This window comes from Lipotes vexillifer, unplaced genomic scaffold (assembly GCF_000442215.2).
Source record: "Lipotes vexillifer unplaced genomic scaffold, Lipotes_vexillifer_v1.1 scaffold912, whole genome shotgun sequence".
NCBI classification, from domain to species: domain Eukaryota; kingdom Metazoa; phylum Chordata; class Mammalia; order Artiodactyla; family Lipotidae; genus Lipotes; species Lipotes vexillifer.
In genome coordinates this window covers 706,318-725,556 of record NW_006782931.1, presented here as the reverse complement: position 1 = coordinate 725,556, position 19,239 = coordinate 706,318, and the positions used below count along the sequence as shown (strand labels likewise).

Below are 19,239 nucleotides of genomic sequence, written 5' to 3'. Positions count from 1 at the left end.
CCCTACACAACTAAAAAAATACCTCCTACTGTTCAATTTTTGTTTCAACGTCCTTTACCATTTCTCTTTAATTCTCTAGCCAATGTTTCTTGATTTCCACGCACAAATTTCCACTCTTTAGAGAATCCTCTTTATTTATTTATTTAAAAATAGTGTTGCTGAGTAATATTTAATTCTACTCATAGTATGTTTTACCTTTCCTACCTACCTCTTTCTTGTCCTGTGGATTTCTGGTGGGATGGTGATGAGGACTTAGGGTCTTGGGGTGAAAAATAAATGTATATAGAGTATTTTTTAAAAATTAGGCCTTTTGTATCATTCTAACCCTAATCAACTCCAAAGTATATTCCCCATGGGCAGTGGTTGAATATTGCTATTGCTAAATAAGTGTTAGAAAGTCAGATTTAGAGTCGTTAGAAGTCCTGCAAAAGATTTCAGGAAATCAGAAGGAGGCTTCTAAACCAGATTTCCTGACTTGAAGCTGTGTTCTCAGACCACCCACAAAAATTAATTGTTCACTAAAGACCTAAAAAAAGACCTTTTAACAATTTTACTGTAAAGATGAAAAGCATGGAAGGTAATGGCTAAGAACACATGTTGCATTTAATTTTTTGTCTTATAAGAAAATCAAAAAGCAAAATGATATTTTACATAAGTAAATATGCTTTTGTTTTTCAATTACATTACACTTAAAGCAGATAATTTGATGACAGGCTAATTATTTTATAAATTTCCAGAAAATAATTTCTACTCAAGGACAGAATTTATCAGGTAGTAAAATGTGGGCACAAGCAGTAAGTAAACACTAAATGTGAGATTATGATTTTTAAGAATTGTAATTTGTCAGCTAAAAATGTGGCTGGGAAGCTCTTCCAGTGTGTGTGAAATGAAAACTTAAAACACAAATGAAATAAAGGACCAAAATGGTCAGATAATTGTGCTTTCTAAAGTTTCACAGGGTATTTGGAATAGCAATTCTTTACACTTAGCAAAATGCTCAGCTAGTTGAATGTGGAACCAGAAACATATAAAGGAATTGAAAGATCATTTCTTCAGCAATTTTCAAACTGTGGTCCATGAAACGTGCGGAAGGCTGGTTTCTACATCTTTCAGGTCTTCACTCTGAACAGTGTTCCTTTATCTGGCTCCCTAGTAAGATTTCCTTTGAAGAAAGCGTTTGATAGCTCAGCACATTTGAGAACTACTGATGGTTCTAATTCTTCACTTAGATGTGAGGAAAATAAAGCCCAAAGAGGTTGGTTTGTATATGAATCTAACATTAATTGCCTTATTATATAGCAAGCCATTATCAACGTTACTGAAATTATATGCCAACAGCAGCTCTATGTGAAACTGATGCAGCAGGCCTATTACTGAATTGCTGCTTCTCACAGAACATGTTTTTTATTTAAAAAGAAAAGACAAAAAGTATACTGCCTTAGACCTCTTTTTTCAAAACCGCTTCCTGTGTTAGTCATGAATAGGTGTATCAAAACAACATATTCCCGTAAATATCAAAGTAATTGGCACTTTATTTTTAAGCAAAGTAATTCTCCATTCAGCACAGATAGAGCAACTGGAAACACTATTTTACTGAAATGCTTAAAATGTTGAATTAATCGTTACGTAACAAGCAAGTGAAAGCACTTATTTTTGACTAAGTGCTTTTAAGGTAAAATTGAACAATGCTCTACAGAACCTCCTTTTCAACGGTTTGTTCACATTATGCAGACACAGGTAACACAGCTGAAGATGAATTATATCATATATTCCTATTGTTTTATGAAAATTAATGGATAATCATTTGTCTCCATTTTGAGGTAATATCCTTCTTTTCTCTTATCAAAATAATATAGTGATACCTACGTGGATTAGCTACTTAAAGTGAGCCAATTAACAGGCTTCCATGAAGCTGGAGCTACAATTTATTTCATATGCTCATTTTTAAAGGAGTATACATAAAATTTATACCCATTAAATTACCAAAACTTTAAAAAAAGTGATAGTCCACAAATACTGGCTCAGTTAGCAATGAAAGTAAAATATTCATAGACTGCTTATTACCCTTCTGGAAAGAATTTTGGTAATACAGGCCAATAGCCACAAAAATTCTGAAACTCACTCTTGTGAATTTAGTCCAAGGAAATAATTTGAAAGGAGAAAAATACTTAGGTATTAAGTTATTCATTACATTATAATAGAGAAGTTTAAATGAACTGAATGATCTTCTAGAGGGATATGGTTAAATAAATTCTTATAAAATAATTCATGGAAATTATTCTGTAGCCATTGTAGTAATTATTAAAGGTGCAGGGGATCTTTTCCAGTAACACAAAATGCTGTTCATGTTACAGACATGATGGATCAGAGATGGGAATTCATCTGGTGACTTTTCAGGAGAGATGTGTTTTAATGTATAAATAAGTCAAGTGGCATTCTTTTTACTGTATGGATGACAGGGTAGAGCCGACAAATAACTGAGCCTAAGTCTATGGTGCAGTGATTTTTTTTTTCTGGTAATAAACTGTTTTCTTTAATTAATCTCTGACTCTCCTTGGATACAGCATGCTATGTAGAAGGCCCGATAAACACTCTTCACTAGATTCCTTAATAGATAAGTTCATTCAACCAGAGTAGTTTGTTCTCAAATGAATAGAATCACCTCTAGACCAAGCTGTTGCCTGGGTATGACACCGCTTGTCCTGGACTTCCATGAGTCAAGGAAAGGAGGAAAGACCATTTCCTCTGATGGGGCTCTACAGACAGAAAACGTTCATGGGGCATCTACACTGAGGTATCTGCCTTACAGGAAGCCTTCAGGATTTGGCCTCACTGAGAAGAAAAGAATCTGATGCACCCAGCACTTCCGTATGCCGAAGTGACTATTTTTATCATAGCTGAGTCTTCCCTCAGAGACGCCAAGAGCTCCTAGACTAAGTGAGCACCATTACCTCCTCCACAGGTTGCTGAGCAAGGAAAGAAATCCGTCTCCCTCCATCGGTGGATGATAGGCTGATAGAAGATGAACTGGACTGTACTGTCTGCGGGCCCCGAGTTGCGGATCTGCAGGAGACAATGGCAAAGCAGAGGAACTAATGTGACAGAGGGGTGCCCTCTGGGCTCCTTGCAGCTTGGACAAGGACGTGTGGTAGTAATGATGGCCTCAGGCTGTGTCCAGGACAGCACTGGGAGAGAAGGGGCAATGGCAGTATCACCCATCTTACCATCTAACCAGCAAATGGTCCTGGCATAAACCATCACTATCATCACCTTCTCAGTTCTGTTGCCACAGAACAAGGAATGGCAACGTCTCAACTTGTGATGCTAGAAGGACTGTATCCCAAGCCACTTATTCCATTCCCTCACCCTCTTTTAGTTCCAACCTCTCTGGTATGACAGGTAAAATTATATGGATTTTTCAATGTAGGTTCAGAAATAGACAGCTTGTTCTAAGAAAACTGTAAATGCAATACGCTGCAAAAAAATTAAAGGTACTGTCATTGGTTAAGAGAAATAAAGAGTTAAAGAATTAAGGAGCCCTTCCCACTCAGAGACATACTTGGAGTTTCCTGGCAATTTAGTGATTCATATATCTTAATGTGCAAAGTTACCAATGGGAAGCTGGCTAAAATGCAAATTCGTGGGTTCCAGCCCAGAGATCCAGGCAATTCAAATGTAGACAGTCCAAAAATCAAACTTTGAAAAACACCAACTTACATTATAAAAGCATTTACTTCAAATAAAACATGTGTTTATGGAAATTATAGCTCCTTTGTTTTTTAAAAGGGAGGAATGTGAGGCAATAATTCTTTTAATAGTTTAAAAGTACAAGATTGAGGAAACAAACTCAACCTGAAAGAGAAGGAAAAGTATCCAGCAGGAACAACACCTTGCTTTTACAAAGCAGAATGACGTCATACAACATTTAGACAGTTGGGCAAGGGCAAGGCTTGGGCTATTTATTATACTAAAGGAAGTTCCATGGACAACTCCAACTCCATCACAGCAATTAGAGAAGCAACAGTCAGCAGAGTCATGTGGCCTAAGTCTTTGTTAATGTTTCAAGCCTTAGCACTGTTCCAACTGCCCTTTATCTAGAAGAAACTGATGGATTTGGGCTTCAGATTTTTTTAAAAAGATAGCTTTTTTTTGCTACTGAGTTTAAAAACTGGATTAAATACCTAGGGTGCAGAGGGAAATAGGAACACCGAAGAAACAAGGAACAGGTGCTAAACCCTAGCTCAGTTTTTGGCATTTGGATAAGAATATGAAATGTTCCTCAGAAAATCTGGAAGTGCTGCAAAGGAGAAAGAAGAGAGAAAAGCTACAGAATATCTCATATTATGCTAGGATTCTGACCCACGGAGCATCCAGGTCTTTCCTAATTAGAATAAACAGTGATACAATTCCCTACTTTAAAGCAACAACAGCTGAAGCAATACAGTGTCTTTCACAAAAGGAGAGCATGGCCTACAGATTAATATTTTTCAGTCCTATGTGTCAGATACAGGATATCTAATTGCTTGCTTAGGGAGATATATTAATCACTTTTTTTTTGGAAATTTTTTTTTTTTTTTTTTTTTTTTTTTAAGCTCACAAAAGCCGGTTGCTCTTTTGGGATGTGTGATTATCATGCTGGAAAGCTATTAGAAGAGTACTCTCATTTGAACACAAGCTCCATTAAAAATAAAAAGACCAGAAAATTTGTTTAGATCTGGAGAGACAGATTATTTTGCAGAGGTCCCTTTCGGGATGCTAGAAATTAAACTAAGTCCTAAGAAAGCGTGTGTGTGTTGCGGGGGCGGCGGGGGGGGCGGTGCGGGAATCAAAATGAGGAGGATGTAACATCCAAATACTTGGAGAAACCTTGTTCTAGAATATCTACAGTGTCTGGGCTTATCTTCTGGCCTGCTTAAAGAGGCAAAAAATGGAGCAGGTCCTTTTTTCAGCTCCCTGGGAATTACCAATAAAACCACCACATGCCCAAAGAGAAAGGCATGAATGTCAAGGAGTTTTAGCGTCAAGAGGGAGTGTTAGTAAATACCATGTTGAAGGAAAGAATACAAGCAGCTTAGAAAGAATATTGTTCTCAATGAGTTCAATGAAATGATGCACAATGACCACAAATGCAGAGACTCTATGCCTAGATTTGAAAAGAGACTGGAAAGAACACGGACATCTTATTTCAAACAGATGAAACCAATTATGGTGTATCCAAATCTCTGATCTCAGAATCTTGCTTGGTTCCTTCTGCCCTGAAAGCACTCCTGCTTCTCCCTTCTCAATGGTTGCCTTCTTTTAATAAGAACAGCTACAACTACCACAACAACCAGTACTTACTACATTCCTACCGTGTGCAGGCAACATTTTATTTATATTAAATTGAATCTTAAAACTACTCTGCATTATCGTCCACATTTACATTACAATGAAAAAAATGAGGTTCACAGGGGTTAAGTGACTAGCTCAAGGCAACACAGCAAGGAAACAGCAGAGCAGGGATTTGAATGCAGGTCTGCCTGTCTCTAAAGCTGCCATGCTAGGTACCAAGCAATCCTATCAGTGTTGTGAAGATATAGACATTTATCTTTAGTGGTATCCTTGTAACTCTTCTCAGTATCTTCTTAATTTTACACTTACATTTTAGAGTAGAAAAAATATTAAAAAAAAAAAAAAAAAAAAGAAGAGGCTGACCGGATGCCTAACTTTGATGGCCTAAATTGTGGCTTACAGAGATGAACCACCGTGTTCCTTTTACCTGGTTTTATTAATTTTGGGCTGCTGGGACTCTTTTTATCATTAGGTCTGGAACTTCATAAACGCTAAATCCTCAAACATCAGATTTTGGTTCTCAAATGTACGTTGAAAGCTTCGGTTTGACACATTAGAATTTGGTTTTAGGGAACTAAACCATCTGGCATATGTAATTTTGACCTCCTCAAGTTAATAAGGAAAAAGAATGTTCCAAACCAAGTTTTTCTTCCTATAATTATAATGGTTCAGTGTTTCTAACTCCATATAATGACTTCTCACGTTGAAAGTAAAGGAGAAGACAAAACTGGTCACTTTCCATAACAGTTGATCACGCTGTCATGGTAGAGCTGCAGGGCGTACAAATGTGTGCTTGGATAACTAGTAAGTTTTAAGTCCACGTAAAATCAAAGGAATCAAGGAGAGATTTCAAACTCACAAAAGACATCAAGCACACATAGGCTCTTGCAGATGAAGCACTATGAAATGCCACACTTTTCCTTCTCAGTGGGGAAAAGGGTAACTTGTGAGCCTTGGGATGTTCGCCAACTAGGTTCCTTTCTCTTTCGAATGTCGTAGAAACTTTCGCCCCAGAAGGACTGGCAGTGGAGCGGGCAGGCAGGGCTCTCTCACCCGCCTTGCCGGCAGTTAAGTTGCTGCTCTGGCATGAGGAGAGGTGGACAAAAGGGAGCTGTGGGCAGACCTACCACTGTGAGTCACTGAGCTGGGACCCCCGGACCCACAATGGTATTAAAGTTGGTCACCTGCTCTTAGGGCAGCCAGGTATGTCATGACTTGGGAAGGCTTGGAAATGGTGGAAATAAATCAGTATGCCTGCTAGGGAGGGAATAAAATGGAAAAGAGGGGAATCTGCTTATTAAATGCCTCAGTCTCCTATATTTTAATTTGGGGCTGTTCTGGTGGCAGAACCAGTCCTCCTAAAATGCCAGACCTCAATATTGGGAGATACAGCAGTTCGGCTCATAGGCCCTTGGCTCAGGGTGGCATGAGAGACGTTGGTTATGGATTTACTGCCCAAAGCCCTTGCGTATGGCAGTAGATCAGGGATGCTTCTTTGGAAATAATGAGTGTAATATTGGCTAAGGAACAAAGAGGTGGAAGCAATGTGTCAGGACGAAGATGCTAGGCAGGGCAAACTAGAGTCTACTGGATGTGTTACAAGGAAGAACAAAATCTGACTACATGTTGGATCTGTTTCTTTTACTTTAACCTTTGCTTACCGTTGCTTTTGCTCACTAAAAGAATACTGCCTGTACATAACGGCCTGCCTTGGGGAACCCTGTCCCTCTGCCTGAATGTTAAACCAAAGTGCCTTTGTTCAGGAAAACATCCTGACCCTGTCTACCTGTGAATGGCTGCAAGAAAGAAGGAATTACCACATCCCCTCCCCGAGGCTGGCCATTCCAGGAGATACCTGCAAAACTTATGGCCTTTTTACTTTACTTCCCCACCTCCTCCCCCTCTCTGGTCTATAAAAGAAACTGGCATCCAGACGCCCGGTAAGATGGTTCTTCAGAGACACTAGTCTGCCATCTTCTCCATCTGCCGGCTAGGCACCTCATCTCCTGATTTATTGGCCTGTTGCGTGGCGAACAGAGTGAGCTTAGACTCGGTAAGAGAAGGACTGTCTCAGTGCTGCGACGCAGAAGGAGGGCAGAAAAGAAATGAGCAGAGTGGAGCCAGCGGGGCTAGGATTGGGCAGGGCTCTGCCTCTCTCAGCATCACAGAAAGGTGAGGGGTTGGTTCTCTGACTCCGTATCTTAAACCTAGCTGTTGCACTGGTAGAACAATGTGGGAAACCCAACAAGAAATGCAGGGTATTGTAATCAGCTTAGTTCTAAACTCTTGGAATCGATTAGCATAAAGGAGCATATTTATTGGGGGAATGAAATCACTATTTATTACATGCTTCTTTTTTCCCTATAGTTAATTTAGACTTTTCCGCTCTAGAATGCCTGGCTTACAACAATGATTTTCCCTTTGTATGAACACAGGTTGACCAGTATGGGGTCCATCTAGAGACAGGCTGGGTGGCACGGTGAAATCAACGGGGAATTAAACATTTGCCAAAGCTCAGCCTCCACCAGAGAAAAGAATCGATGATTTCAATCCTACCTGAGATTCACAGGATGCCCAAGTCTCACAGTGTGTCTTCATCACATTAGCTTGTAGCAAGTTTCTATAGCTTTTACTATCCATTTTAATTTGGTACTTAATGATATGCACTACTATTTCAAAATTTCCCATTCAGTGTTTTATCTGTCAAATGGCATTATGAGCTAGGAGAGGGCAGATACCATATTTTGAAATCAGTCTGCCTCACGCATGAAAGCATCTCCTGAAAGAAGAATATACATAGAAGTTCTATAAACTTACTTGATGAAGTGAACTCTCATAACTTTGCATGTGTGATTTCTGTCCAGGGCCCCCTCCTATTGTGTCCCCTTTAATAAAAACAATTCTGGGGGGTGCTGAATTATGTACAGGGTAATGCTCAAGGCTGTCCAGAAAGAAATATGAAGGCATCATCTCTGCCCAATGCCCTAACTTGGAGAATAGAAACCACCAGCTTTCTATTCCCTAGAGTACTTAGGCAAAACCTGGGATAATGCCAATCTTCCTAACCAAATTCCCCAACTATGGAAGTGTAATGCATTTAGAAAAGTATCCTCTGTAGGAAATAACTGTTCTCTGATTGTCAGTGCATGAATTGTGAATCAGTGTTCTTAGCTCTGAATACGCTGATGGTTTACTATTATGCTGTGTATTTCTGCTACTTTGGTGGCTTAGGTACTCATCAATCACTTTTCCCTCCAGCTAATATGGCTTTCTTAAATTTTAAAAATGGGCACAAACTGAGTATGTATAAATATACCTTAGCTGCTTTCACAAGTAGAGCTAAGTTCAATGTTCGAATGAAGACTGGCCTATGACCAAAAAGTCTCCTCTTCTAATCTGGGAAGGTGCTTATCTTTCACTGAGTCAGTAGCTTCAGAAAACATGCACATGGCTTGGCAAGGTAAGAAGAGTATGCTAAGCCAGACAATCATCTAGCCGATAGCCAATCACCCCTAACAATTAATGTGACTATTAATTGTGCCACAGCCAGGCTATGCCCACCTCTATGTGTCTTATAGCTATACCGGCCAAACTGTTCCTGGGTGTACCACTTGTAAATCAATCAGCCTCTGTAAATCAATCAGCCTCTGACTGTCTTCAGAGAAGCAGTTTTCTGCCATTGTGTAGACAGAGTATCCTGATAAGTCTGACCGGAAGTTAAAGCATTTGAAAAAGACGGAAAGGAAGTCACTTGGTTCTGTTTGCTTTTATACACACTATCTCATTCAATTCCTTACAAAGGCTCTATGGGGGGGGGGGGAGATTTTATTACCATTTTTCAAATGAGTAAATAGGCTCAAGGAGGTGAAACAACATACTCAAGGTCACACCCCCAGTAAGCAGGAGAATATACAAAATTCTAGAGTGCTTATCCTTTTTACCCCTCTACACTAGCATTGCCAAAAATGTATAGCCAGTGTATGAAGTACAAATTTTTGGAAGACATGTTCCCGTAGGAGGTAACATGAGCGTTTAGTCCATTTGTAAAGGAGGCCAGGAAAAGAGATTCCAAAAATAATTTTGGAACCAATCGTAATATATAAGAATTCTCACTGTGAGAAAATCTTCCTTACGTGCAAAAAAGTCTTTTCCTTTTAAATAAACAAAAACGGTAATTTGGCAATAAACTTCCAAGGAGATGTTGATAAATGACCATTCTGATCCCTATGTATTTCATTTAGAAAGGAAGTTGTTACTTAAATTAATGTATAATGCAAAAGAGATTATACTTTGAATGACACTGAAAACTGAATTACAAACTATGTGTATAATTTCTAAGCACCTAAATCATGAAAGATGGCAAATAAGCAAATGGTAATCTTTCATTTTCAGCTATTTCCTGGGGAAAATTAAGGGAGAAAATGGTGCTTTATTATAAATCACTGGCAAAAAAGGTAATTTTCTTCGTTTTCCCTGTATCTCCTTACATTATCTGGCTCATTTTCAAGTTTGAGTACAAGTATTTAAAAATTATATAATCTATTTTAGAATAACTTTACATTTATTTGATCCTGATATTTTCTAATGAAACCTTAATCTCCTCTCATTTGCAACCTGAAGCTAGGTCACCAAAGAGGATATAATGCAAAAGACAGTAAAATGATAGCTCAGCCTGTTTCTGAAAGAAGATACTTACAGGTGCTAAGAATCTAGGAAAGCACCAAAAAGTTCCTCAAAGTTCATTTTCCCTTTAATATGTATATTTATACACAGAAGAAAAAAAAATACCCTCTTAGAAGCAACACAGAATACTAAAAAGAGTTTTGAGCCAGAAGTAGAGACACGATCTTTGGTCCCGGCTTGTCACTGGTGTGAGCTAGGGCACATCACTCAACTTCCCTCAGATTCAGTGTCCTTTCAGGAAGGATAAAGATGTCACATCTGTCTCACTTCAGCAACTGCCATGTGGTAAAAGTCCCTTATTCATCCAGCACTTGTCAGGTTTTTTACGGAGATATGAAGACAGATATGATTCTGCCCCTGCCCTTGAGGAACACGAAGAGGGGAGATGTGATGGAAACTGGAATTTGAGGTCAAGTCACAGAATGCTTCTGGAAGGAGAAAGTCCTGAAGTACAAGTATGAGTTAGTGAAGAAAATGGGGGAAGAAAAGATAAGAGCATCGCAGACAGAGACACAGCATTACGCAAAGGTAATGCGTTATGAGAGTGCAAGATGTTGGGGGACTTGCCAGTCATTCAGGTGATTGAAACAGGAGAGGAAAAGTCAAAGCTGAGGTTGGAAAGGTAGACAGAATCCAGATTATTGAGAGTAACAGATGCTGGGCTATGGATTTGCATTTTAATCCCAAAGCAATGAGTGGAGGTGAGGGGCAACGCAGGAGCACGAATAGGGGAAACTCACTCTGTTTTTTTGGAAAACTCACTCTGAAGGTAACATGGACAATGGGTCAGAGGCTGGGAAGCTAATTCAGAGCCCATCGCGTTAGTTCAGGTGAGAAATTCAAAGGTCTAACCTAAGACAGTGGTGGCAAGGATGGAGAAGAAAGAACAGTCTTCAGAGATGGTATGGAGGTAGAGCTGACAAAGTTTAATGTCTACCTAGGGGTGTATAGGAGAAGGGAATTGGTGTGAATCAGAGGTTTCTGACTTGGCTGGGTAAATAGTGTATTGTTCCACAAGATAAGAATTAAAGAAGATGAAGTAGGTTTCTGGGGCTAGACAAGTCCAATTTGGGACACACTGAGCTCACTGTTCCTGTGGGTGATTTGCAGAAGGCAGCTGGACATATGAAATGCATTTGACAATTCTGTGAACTGTTCAAATGTGGACGATATTACTTGAAATCCATTCTATATTTTCAGTATGTGTATTAACTCTAGCAAAGTTACTAGGGAAATTAGTAAGAGTGGTTTATTCTAAGGGCTTCAAGAAATTAAGGCATCTCTCATTCTTTTACTGTATTTGTTTGTTCAACTGAAATTATTTCACTACCTACCACGTCACTTCTATTGGGAGCTATCTCTGATGGTTTGTGGCTTCTTGTTCACGGTCATGTAACTGGCATCTGGACTGGATTAAAGGGGCTACCATGCAGATGGAGACAGAGAATGGACTCTGGAACGCTTCTTCCATGCAGCCTCACTGCCTATCACATTTCCAACATGCATCCTTACTTCCAGCTGCCATGGGGTCATCAAGCCTTAGCTTAAATCAAATGTCCTCTGGCTCCAGATCCCATGATGAGAAATTTATGGAGTCCTGGATACATTACAAGTTCTACAGCTTTACAGCTGAAATCCTTCAGGTCCTTCTGACCTACTGAAGGCAAAAATACGCTTTATTTTTATTGGGATCCCCAAACAGTCTTCTAGTGTGTACATTTTTCCTACAGAACATGTATGTTGTTTCCAGCAATGTGTTTTATATTACCTTGAAGAGTAGGGAAGCTCTGACAGAAGGAAACAACTTGGTATCGCTGCCAGTAGAAGAGGGAAAAAAACCTTGCAACTGGAAGCATGATCAAGCCTATGGATCATTAATTAGTCTTTCTCTTTGACAGCTGATACCTTATGTGAGTCAACGACTGTATCCTAAGTTGTTTTAAAAAGTTTATATCCCTCAACTGATGATATGTTGGCTTTTTGAGTGGGGTCTTTTTATTAACTTATACACACACAAATATATATATATATATATATATATATATACCTCCCCCAGGGCTCCCTATATATATATATTTTTTTTTTTTTTTCCTAGAACCTTAAAATTTTTGCATGTTCTTATAAAGTCTAGGATGTAGCTCAACACCCTTGAATTAAACATTTCCTGGATAACAAGCTTTCCAAATCTATGTCAAAACCTAAAGTCTCTCTCTCTCTTCAGGGGATTATAAGTAACACCAGTTTGGAGGTAGCTCGAAAACAAGGTACCTAAATGGGCTTACCTTGACAATGAAATCTGCTGTAAGTGGTCCAGCCATTCTCAGTATCTCTTTGTCTGGAAATTTTTGGAAGTCCACACTAGAATTGTCCACAAGAAAGATGCCTGTAGAGCTGAGACTGTTTTCACCTTTAGCCCCCTGGAGGGTTTTGGTTTCCAGATCTACATAATCAAACACATGAAGAAGAGGAGAGAAAGATGTTCCCAGGGCTACCACAGACCACATGCAAGCACATCTCATGCAAAAGAACTATGTCAGGGAGAAGTATTATTCTTTATATGGCTGACATAATTGAAATGTGATAGAAACAAAATATATGGGCACCTCTGGATCACAGAGGAATTTATGCAGCAAATGAAGTTATTTTAAAACTCATTAGCCAAGCATTCAGGGCTCCCTGTCAAGAAATCTTTGATTCCCTGGATGACTTCCTTTGGGTACCTTACTTTACCACAATCCTATTCTTTTGACTAAACCACCTCCCATACATATCTTATTGATTTCAGGCTTTATGGCCCTCCGTCTAGAATACCCTGAAGTTTCCCTTTTGCTCTATGAGGCCCAGGGTGCCTCTCTGAGTTCCTTCAGCACTCATAGTGAGACTTGATATTCATGTATTACTTTGTATTTATTTATACTTTCTGGTTACTTATTGAATCGTGCTATTGCTCAAAATAAAGAAACTATAGTGACTTAAGGACAGGGAACTAACTATCCTCTTTACTTCTCTTTCTTTTTAAAATCCTTTTTATTATTTCACTCAGTCTTATATACATATATGATATTTCACAAGAACTCAAGACAGAGAGAGAAACTTGATTCCTGGAGCATTCCGATCTGAATTTGCCCAATGACAAAGCCTAGGAAGCATCTTTTGTTTTAGGAAATCAGAGCATGCTGAGGATGAGGGTAATTATGATATATATATTTCAAAGTAGGTTAAGTTCTCATGTGATTGAGTATTTTAGAATAATTGCCTCCTGTGTGATGAAAGACGGACAGACTAAGTCTAACGATGGTTTGTAAAACTTGCACAAGGACCCTTGGTTTTGGCAGGGGTTCTTTAGCAGAAAGATGGGGTGGCTGGGTAGGGATCTGGGTCTCCTACCCACATTCAATCAGAATGTCTCCCCTCTTATGTGTTTTACAGATTGAGGTTTTGGGGTTGAGGACAATTTTAAGGTCTCTGGAGGCACTAAGGTACCTAATGTATTTGCATAAATTATTCTAGATGTTGTCTACTTCAAGTTCTCTACTAGAAGGAATACCAACAGTAGAAAATGCTGATGTCCAATTAAATGCCCATGCCCCTCAGATGAAGTCGTGTAGCCTTTCTCTGGGAGTAAGTCTGGCTTTCCTCCCCTGTCCCAGGGCTGAGAGGACCTCACAGAATAAAAGGCACATCGAGAGAACGCTGGAGTGGGAGAACCACAGTGGTTGTCATCAGAGGAAAGCAGCAGCATCTCTGTATCTCCTTCCTCTAGGCTTCACTCCTCGAGCTGCCTTCCATGTATTTGCACTCATTTGTGGAAGTATCTCCAGGACATTAAATTAACTTAGTTTTGGAAAACTCTTGGAGGTCTAAGCCTGAGCATCTGATTCAATTTTATCACCAGGCCTCCCAGAAGTACCTCCCAGGTACTTCTGATTAAAGATGAGCTGGACCTGGACAGATGGTCTACTCTTCTCGTTTGGCCCTCCTTAACTGAGGTTGGTCCCATACTGGGCCAGCTTCTGGGAGTGAAGGGTAAAAGGGTTGCCAGAGAAACAAGGCATCATTTATTCACACATTCATTTTGCTGAGTTATATTCCAAATACAAAAACAAAATAAAAAAAAAAAAAACTTCCTTGGCTATACAAATGTTACCAACAGTATGCCTTTTGAAGGAAAAAGCAGATTCCATTTTGCTTTTAATCATTTATGACTATCATCTGACACTTTACCTATCAAATCCTTAGAGCAATTAAACCAAACAAGGCCAATTCTTCAGCTTCTCCGTGATCACATAATTAGGAAGTCCGGGAGGCTAGACTAATTCATTTATAAAAATGAATCCTTTTTACTAATTCACAATAATCATAAACTAAGTCTGGGAGGCTAGACTAATTCATTTATAAAAATGAATTTTCCTCTTACACCTCTTCCCTTGGGTTCTTTCTTTTGCAATGAGGAGTAAGTCACCCACTTGGTGATGCATTAGTCTGGATGTTTTATTTTAGCCTCTCACTGCGCAGAAAAATACTGTTTCTGACTGAGGTTGTTACACCAGTAGTTAATTCTGTCCAATTCTTAAGAGGAAAAACAAATCACTTGAATGGTAACAGTGTACACACACATATATCATCCTTTGACACATGAACAATATATTTTGGGGGGATGTTCAGGGTTAGAAAAGCACTTGGATCCATATAACGTGGCTTCTCAGCATCTTCTGACCTCACCTGAACTGTACTTTACTTATTCCTTTATGTCACATGAACTCTCAAAGCCCACCTTTCCCATGAAATGTACTTATTTTTATTTTTAGAAAGGCTTCTGTCGGCTATCTGAACTTTCACAGGCTCCAATTTGTCTCCCTCCAGTTTGTCTTTTTGGAATGATTTCATTTATAATCCAATTGCCAAAAGATAATGCATGCTACCTAAATTGGCTTCTTAGGCATGTGTGTGGGAGGGAAGAGAGAGCAGAAGATGATAGATGGCTTTGGCGGAACCTAGGAAAAGTCATAGCGGAGGCGATCAGAAATGCTCAAGGGACCAACTGAAGTGAAGTCTTTCAGTGAAAGTGAATTTTGCAGAAAAAGCTAACATATCCTCTCCTACCCCTTCCCTGGTTTATAGTCTATAATTTTCTGCTTGTAATTTATAGGTCTACATCTAAACAGCACTACATGGTAATAAAAAAAAAAGATGTGGCTGTGTACTGCTGGCTTGCCATGACTGAAGATCAATTCTTGCACAAACTCTGGTGGGACCATGCTACCATTTGTTCTTTGGGGTTATGATTACCCTTCAATCTTGAATTCCAAAAGCTATCTTCAAGACGTTAGGGTCTTGCATTATCTTTATGACATGGGATGCTTAACTAGACCACATGGTTCTCTTCAAATGCCACAGGGTTAAGGCTGTTTGGAGTTTCTGTGTTCCCCTGAATTGATAAAGTAATGGAGCCTAAGAGTAGGAATTAAAAGAGGAAGAATGAAGGAGAGGGAGGGAAGGTTGAAAAGAGGAAGAAAAAAGAAAGAGGTAAGGCAAGGAAAACATTGAGAATGACTGGAGAGGAAGAAGAGAGAGAATGAGAAATAATATTCACAAAATCATAAACATGTGCTTAACTCATGAACACCCTATTGGAAACATTAATTTTGTATCTCTCAGGATGAATGGCTGGAGGTAATTACCACAGACGTCTCTGCTGTCTCCTAGGCAACCAAAAGATAAACAGAAGCATTCAAAATACCATATTATGATAGAGGATTGAGATTTGTATTTCTAAATCTTAATCTTTTCTGGAAACAAAAAATAAATAATAATGATGTATATGTATAACTGATTCACTTTGTTACAAAGCAGAAACTAACACACCATTGTAAAGCAATTATACTCTAATAAAGATGTAATAAATAAATAAATAAATAAATAATAATGACTAAAATTCCCAATACCCAAAGGACAACAACGGAGTTTACTTACACAAGTGGTCAGGTCCTTTTAAGACAAGGCGAATATGTCTGCTTCCATAGGGAATAGCAACCACTGTGTCATCCACTAGAGAGAAATGAAGCAGAGTCTTAAAACACATAATTTTATACAAAATTACTGATTGTCTCCTATATAAATGCACTGATTTACATACACTCCCAAACAATAATCTTTTAAAAAAGTGTTTACAATGTGAACACCAATATGTGGGAATCAAAATTTCCACTTTCTTCAAAATAAAATATACTGAAAAAGCTGGTCACTGGCTAACTCATGGGGGATCTGACCTTCGAAAAAATACATGAATTTTGATAGGTTAAAAATGAATTTGTTGGGCTTCCCTGGTGGCGCAGTGCTTGAGAGTCTGCCTGCCGATGCAGGGGACATGGGTTCATGCCCCGGTCCGGGAAGATCCCACACGCCGCAGAGTGGCTAGGCCCGTGAGCCATGGCCGCTGAGCCTACGCGTCTGGAGCCTGTGCTCCGCAACGGGAGAGGCCACAACAGTGAGAGGACCACGTACCAAAAAAAAAAAAAAAAAAAAAAAGAATTTGAAAGTGTTCATTTCTGATTTTAAAACCCGGTCTTAAATCCTCAGATTTCTCTAGACTGGAGCAATTGTGTAGAATTACAAAATGAAAATAACTTTTAATGCTCAAAGAAGGACTTTATTATAACAAAATCTGGATATCGCTCTAGCAAAGTCACTGTGTTGGATGAGTAGGACAGTTAAGAATAGAGGACAACCTCTGGCCCTGCCAAGACAGCGTCCTGCCCGATTTCAGATACTCAGACTCCAACTTTACTTTCACCTATGTTGGTGGACCCAGAAGAAGGGCATGTCTCAAATATTTGAGGAGGACTTTCAAGATGGTGGAGGAGTAAGATGTATAGAGATCACCTTCCTCCCCACAAATACATCAAAAATACATCTACATGTGGAACAACTCCTACAGAACACCTACTGAATGTGAGCAGAAGACCACAGACTTCCCAAAAGGGTCTTGGTTCTCCGACCAAGTGTCAGCTCTGAGCCTCTGAGGTGGGAGAGCTGAGTTCAGGACACTGGACCACCAGAGACCTCCCAGCCCCATGTAATATCAATCAGTGAGAGCTCTCCCAGAGATCTCTGTCTCAATGCTAAGACCCAGCTCCACTCAATGACCAGCAAGCTCCAGTGCTGGACACCCCATGCCAAACAAATAGCAAGACAGGAACACAACCACACCCATTAGTAGAGAGGCTGCCTAAAATCATACTAAGTTGACAGACAGCCCAAAACACACCACCGGACACAGTCTTGCCCACCAGAAAGACAAGATCCAGCCCCATTCACCAGAACACAGGCACCAGTTCCCTCGACCAGGACGCCTTCACAACCCACTGAACCAACCTTAACCACTGGATGCAGACACCCACAACAACGGGAATTACGAACCTGCAGCCTGCAAAAAGGAGACTCCAAACACAGTAAGTTGAGCAAAATAAGAAGACAGAGAAATACGCAGCAGATGAAGGAGCAAAGTAAAAACCCACCAGAGCAAACAAATGAAAAGGAAATAGGCAGTCTACCTGAAAGAGAATTCAGAGTAATGATAGTAAAGATGATTCAAAATCTTGGAAACAGAATGGAGAAAATACAAGAAATGTTTAACAAGGACCTAGAAGAACTAAAGAGCAAACAAACAATGATGAACAACACAATAAATGAAATTAAAAATTCTCTAGAAGGAATCAAGAGCAGAATAACTAAGGCAGAAGAACTAATAAGTGACCTGGAAGATAAAGAGTGGAAATAACAACCACAGAGCAGAATAAAGAAAAAACAATGAAAAGACTTGAGGGTAGTCTCAGAGACCTCTGGGACAACATTAAACATACCAACATTCGAATTATAGGGGTCCTACAGAAGAAGTGAAAAGGAAAGCGTCTGAGAAAATATTTGAAGAGATTATAGTTGAAAACTTCCCTAACACGGGAAAGGAAATAGCCAATCAAGTCCAGGAAGCACAGAGAGTCCCATACAGGATAAATCCAGGGAAAACACGCCAAGACACATATTAATCAAACTATGAAAAATTCAATACAACGAAAATATATTAAAAGCAGCAAGGGAAAAGCAACAAATAACATACAAGGGAATCTTAAGGGGATTCAGCTTAACAGCTGATCATTCAGCAGAAACTTTGCAAGCCAGAAGGGAGTGGCAGGACATATTAAAAGTGATGAAAGGGAAAAACCTACAACCAAGATTACTCTACCCAGCAAGGATCTCATTCAGAATCGACGGAGAAATTAAAACCTTTACAGACAAGAAAAAGCTCAGAGAATTCAGCAACACCAAATCAGCTTTACAACAAATGCTAAATGAACTTCTCTAGGCAGCAAACACAGGAGTGGGAAAAGACCTACAATAACAAACCCAAACAATTAGGAAAATGGTAATAGGAACATATCGATAATTACCTTAAATGTAAGTGGATTAAATGCTCCAACCAAAAGACACAGACTGGCTGAATAGATATAAAAACAAGACCTGTATATATGCTGTCTACAAGAGACCCACTGCAGACCCAGGGACACATGCAGACTGAAAGTGAGGGGATGGAAAAAGATATTCCATGCAAATGGAAAATGAAAGAAAACTGGAGCAGCAATTCCCATATCAAACAAAATAGACTTTAAAATAAAGACTATTACAAGAGACAAAGAAGGGCACGACATAATGATCAAGGCAACAACCCAAGAAGAAGATATAATGATTGTAAATATTTATGCACTCAACATAGGAGCACCTCAATGCATAAGGCAAATGCTAACAGCCATAAAAGGGGAAATAGACAGTAACACAAACACAGTAGGGTACTTTAATACCCCACTTTCACCAATGGACAGATCATTAATGAAAATAAATGAGGAAACACAAGCTTTAAATGATACATTAAACAAGATGGACTTAATTGATGTTTATAGGACATTCCATCCAAAAACAGCAGAATACACTACCTTCTCAAGTGCTCATGGAACATTCTCCAGGAGAGATCATATCTTGGTCACAAATCAAGCCTCAGTAAATTTAAGAAAATTGAAATCATATCAAGTATCTTTTCTGACCACAATGCTACGAGACTAGATATCAATTACAGGAAAAAAAATCTGTAAAAAATACAAACACATGGAGGCTCAACAATATGCTACTAAATAACCAAGAGATCACTGAAGAAATCAAAGGGGAAATCAAAAC

The 19,239-nt window shown here is 39.2% G+C and overlaps 1 protein-coding gene across 2 annotated transcripts in view; it reads right to left on the bottom strand.

Annotated features, from left to right (window-relative positions):
* The window catches only part of ADAMTSL1 (ADAMTS like 1), a 472,821-nt gene that overhangs the window by 278,681 nt on the left and 174,901 nt on the right, over positions 1-19,239 (bottom strand). For both annotated transcript variants that reach the window (XM_007455565.1, XM_007455564.1), the window contains exons 6-8: positions 15,988-16,062; positions 12,297-12,454; positions 2,952-3,063 (exon numbers count right to left, since the gene is read on the bottom strand). In XM_007455565.1, coding sequence (XP_007455627.1) covers positions 2,952-3,063; positions 12,297-12,454; positions 15,988-16,062 — 345 coding nt within the window. The remainder of the gene's footprint in view (positions 1-2,951; positions 3,064-12,296; positions 12,455-15,987; positions 16,063-19,239) is intronic.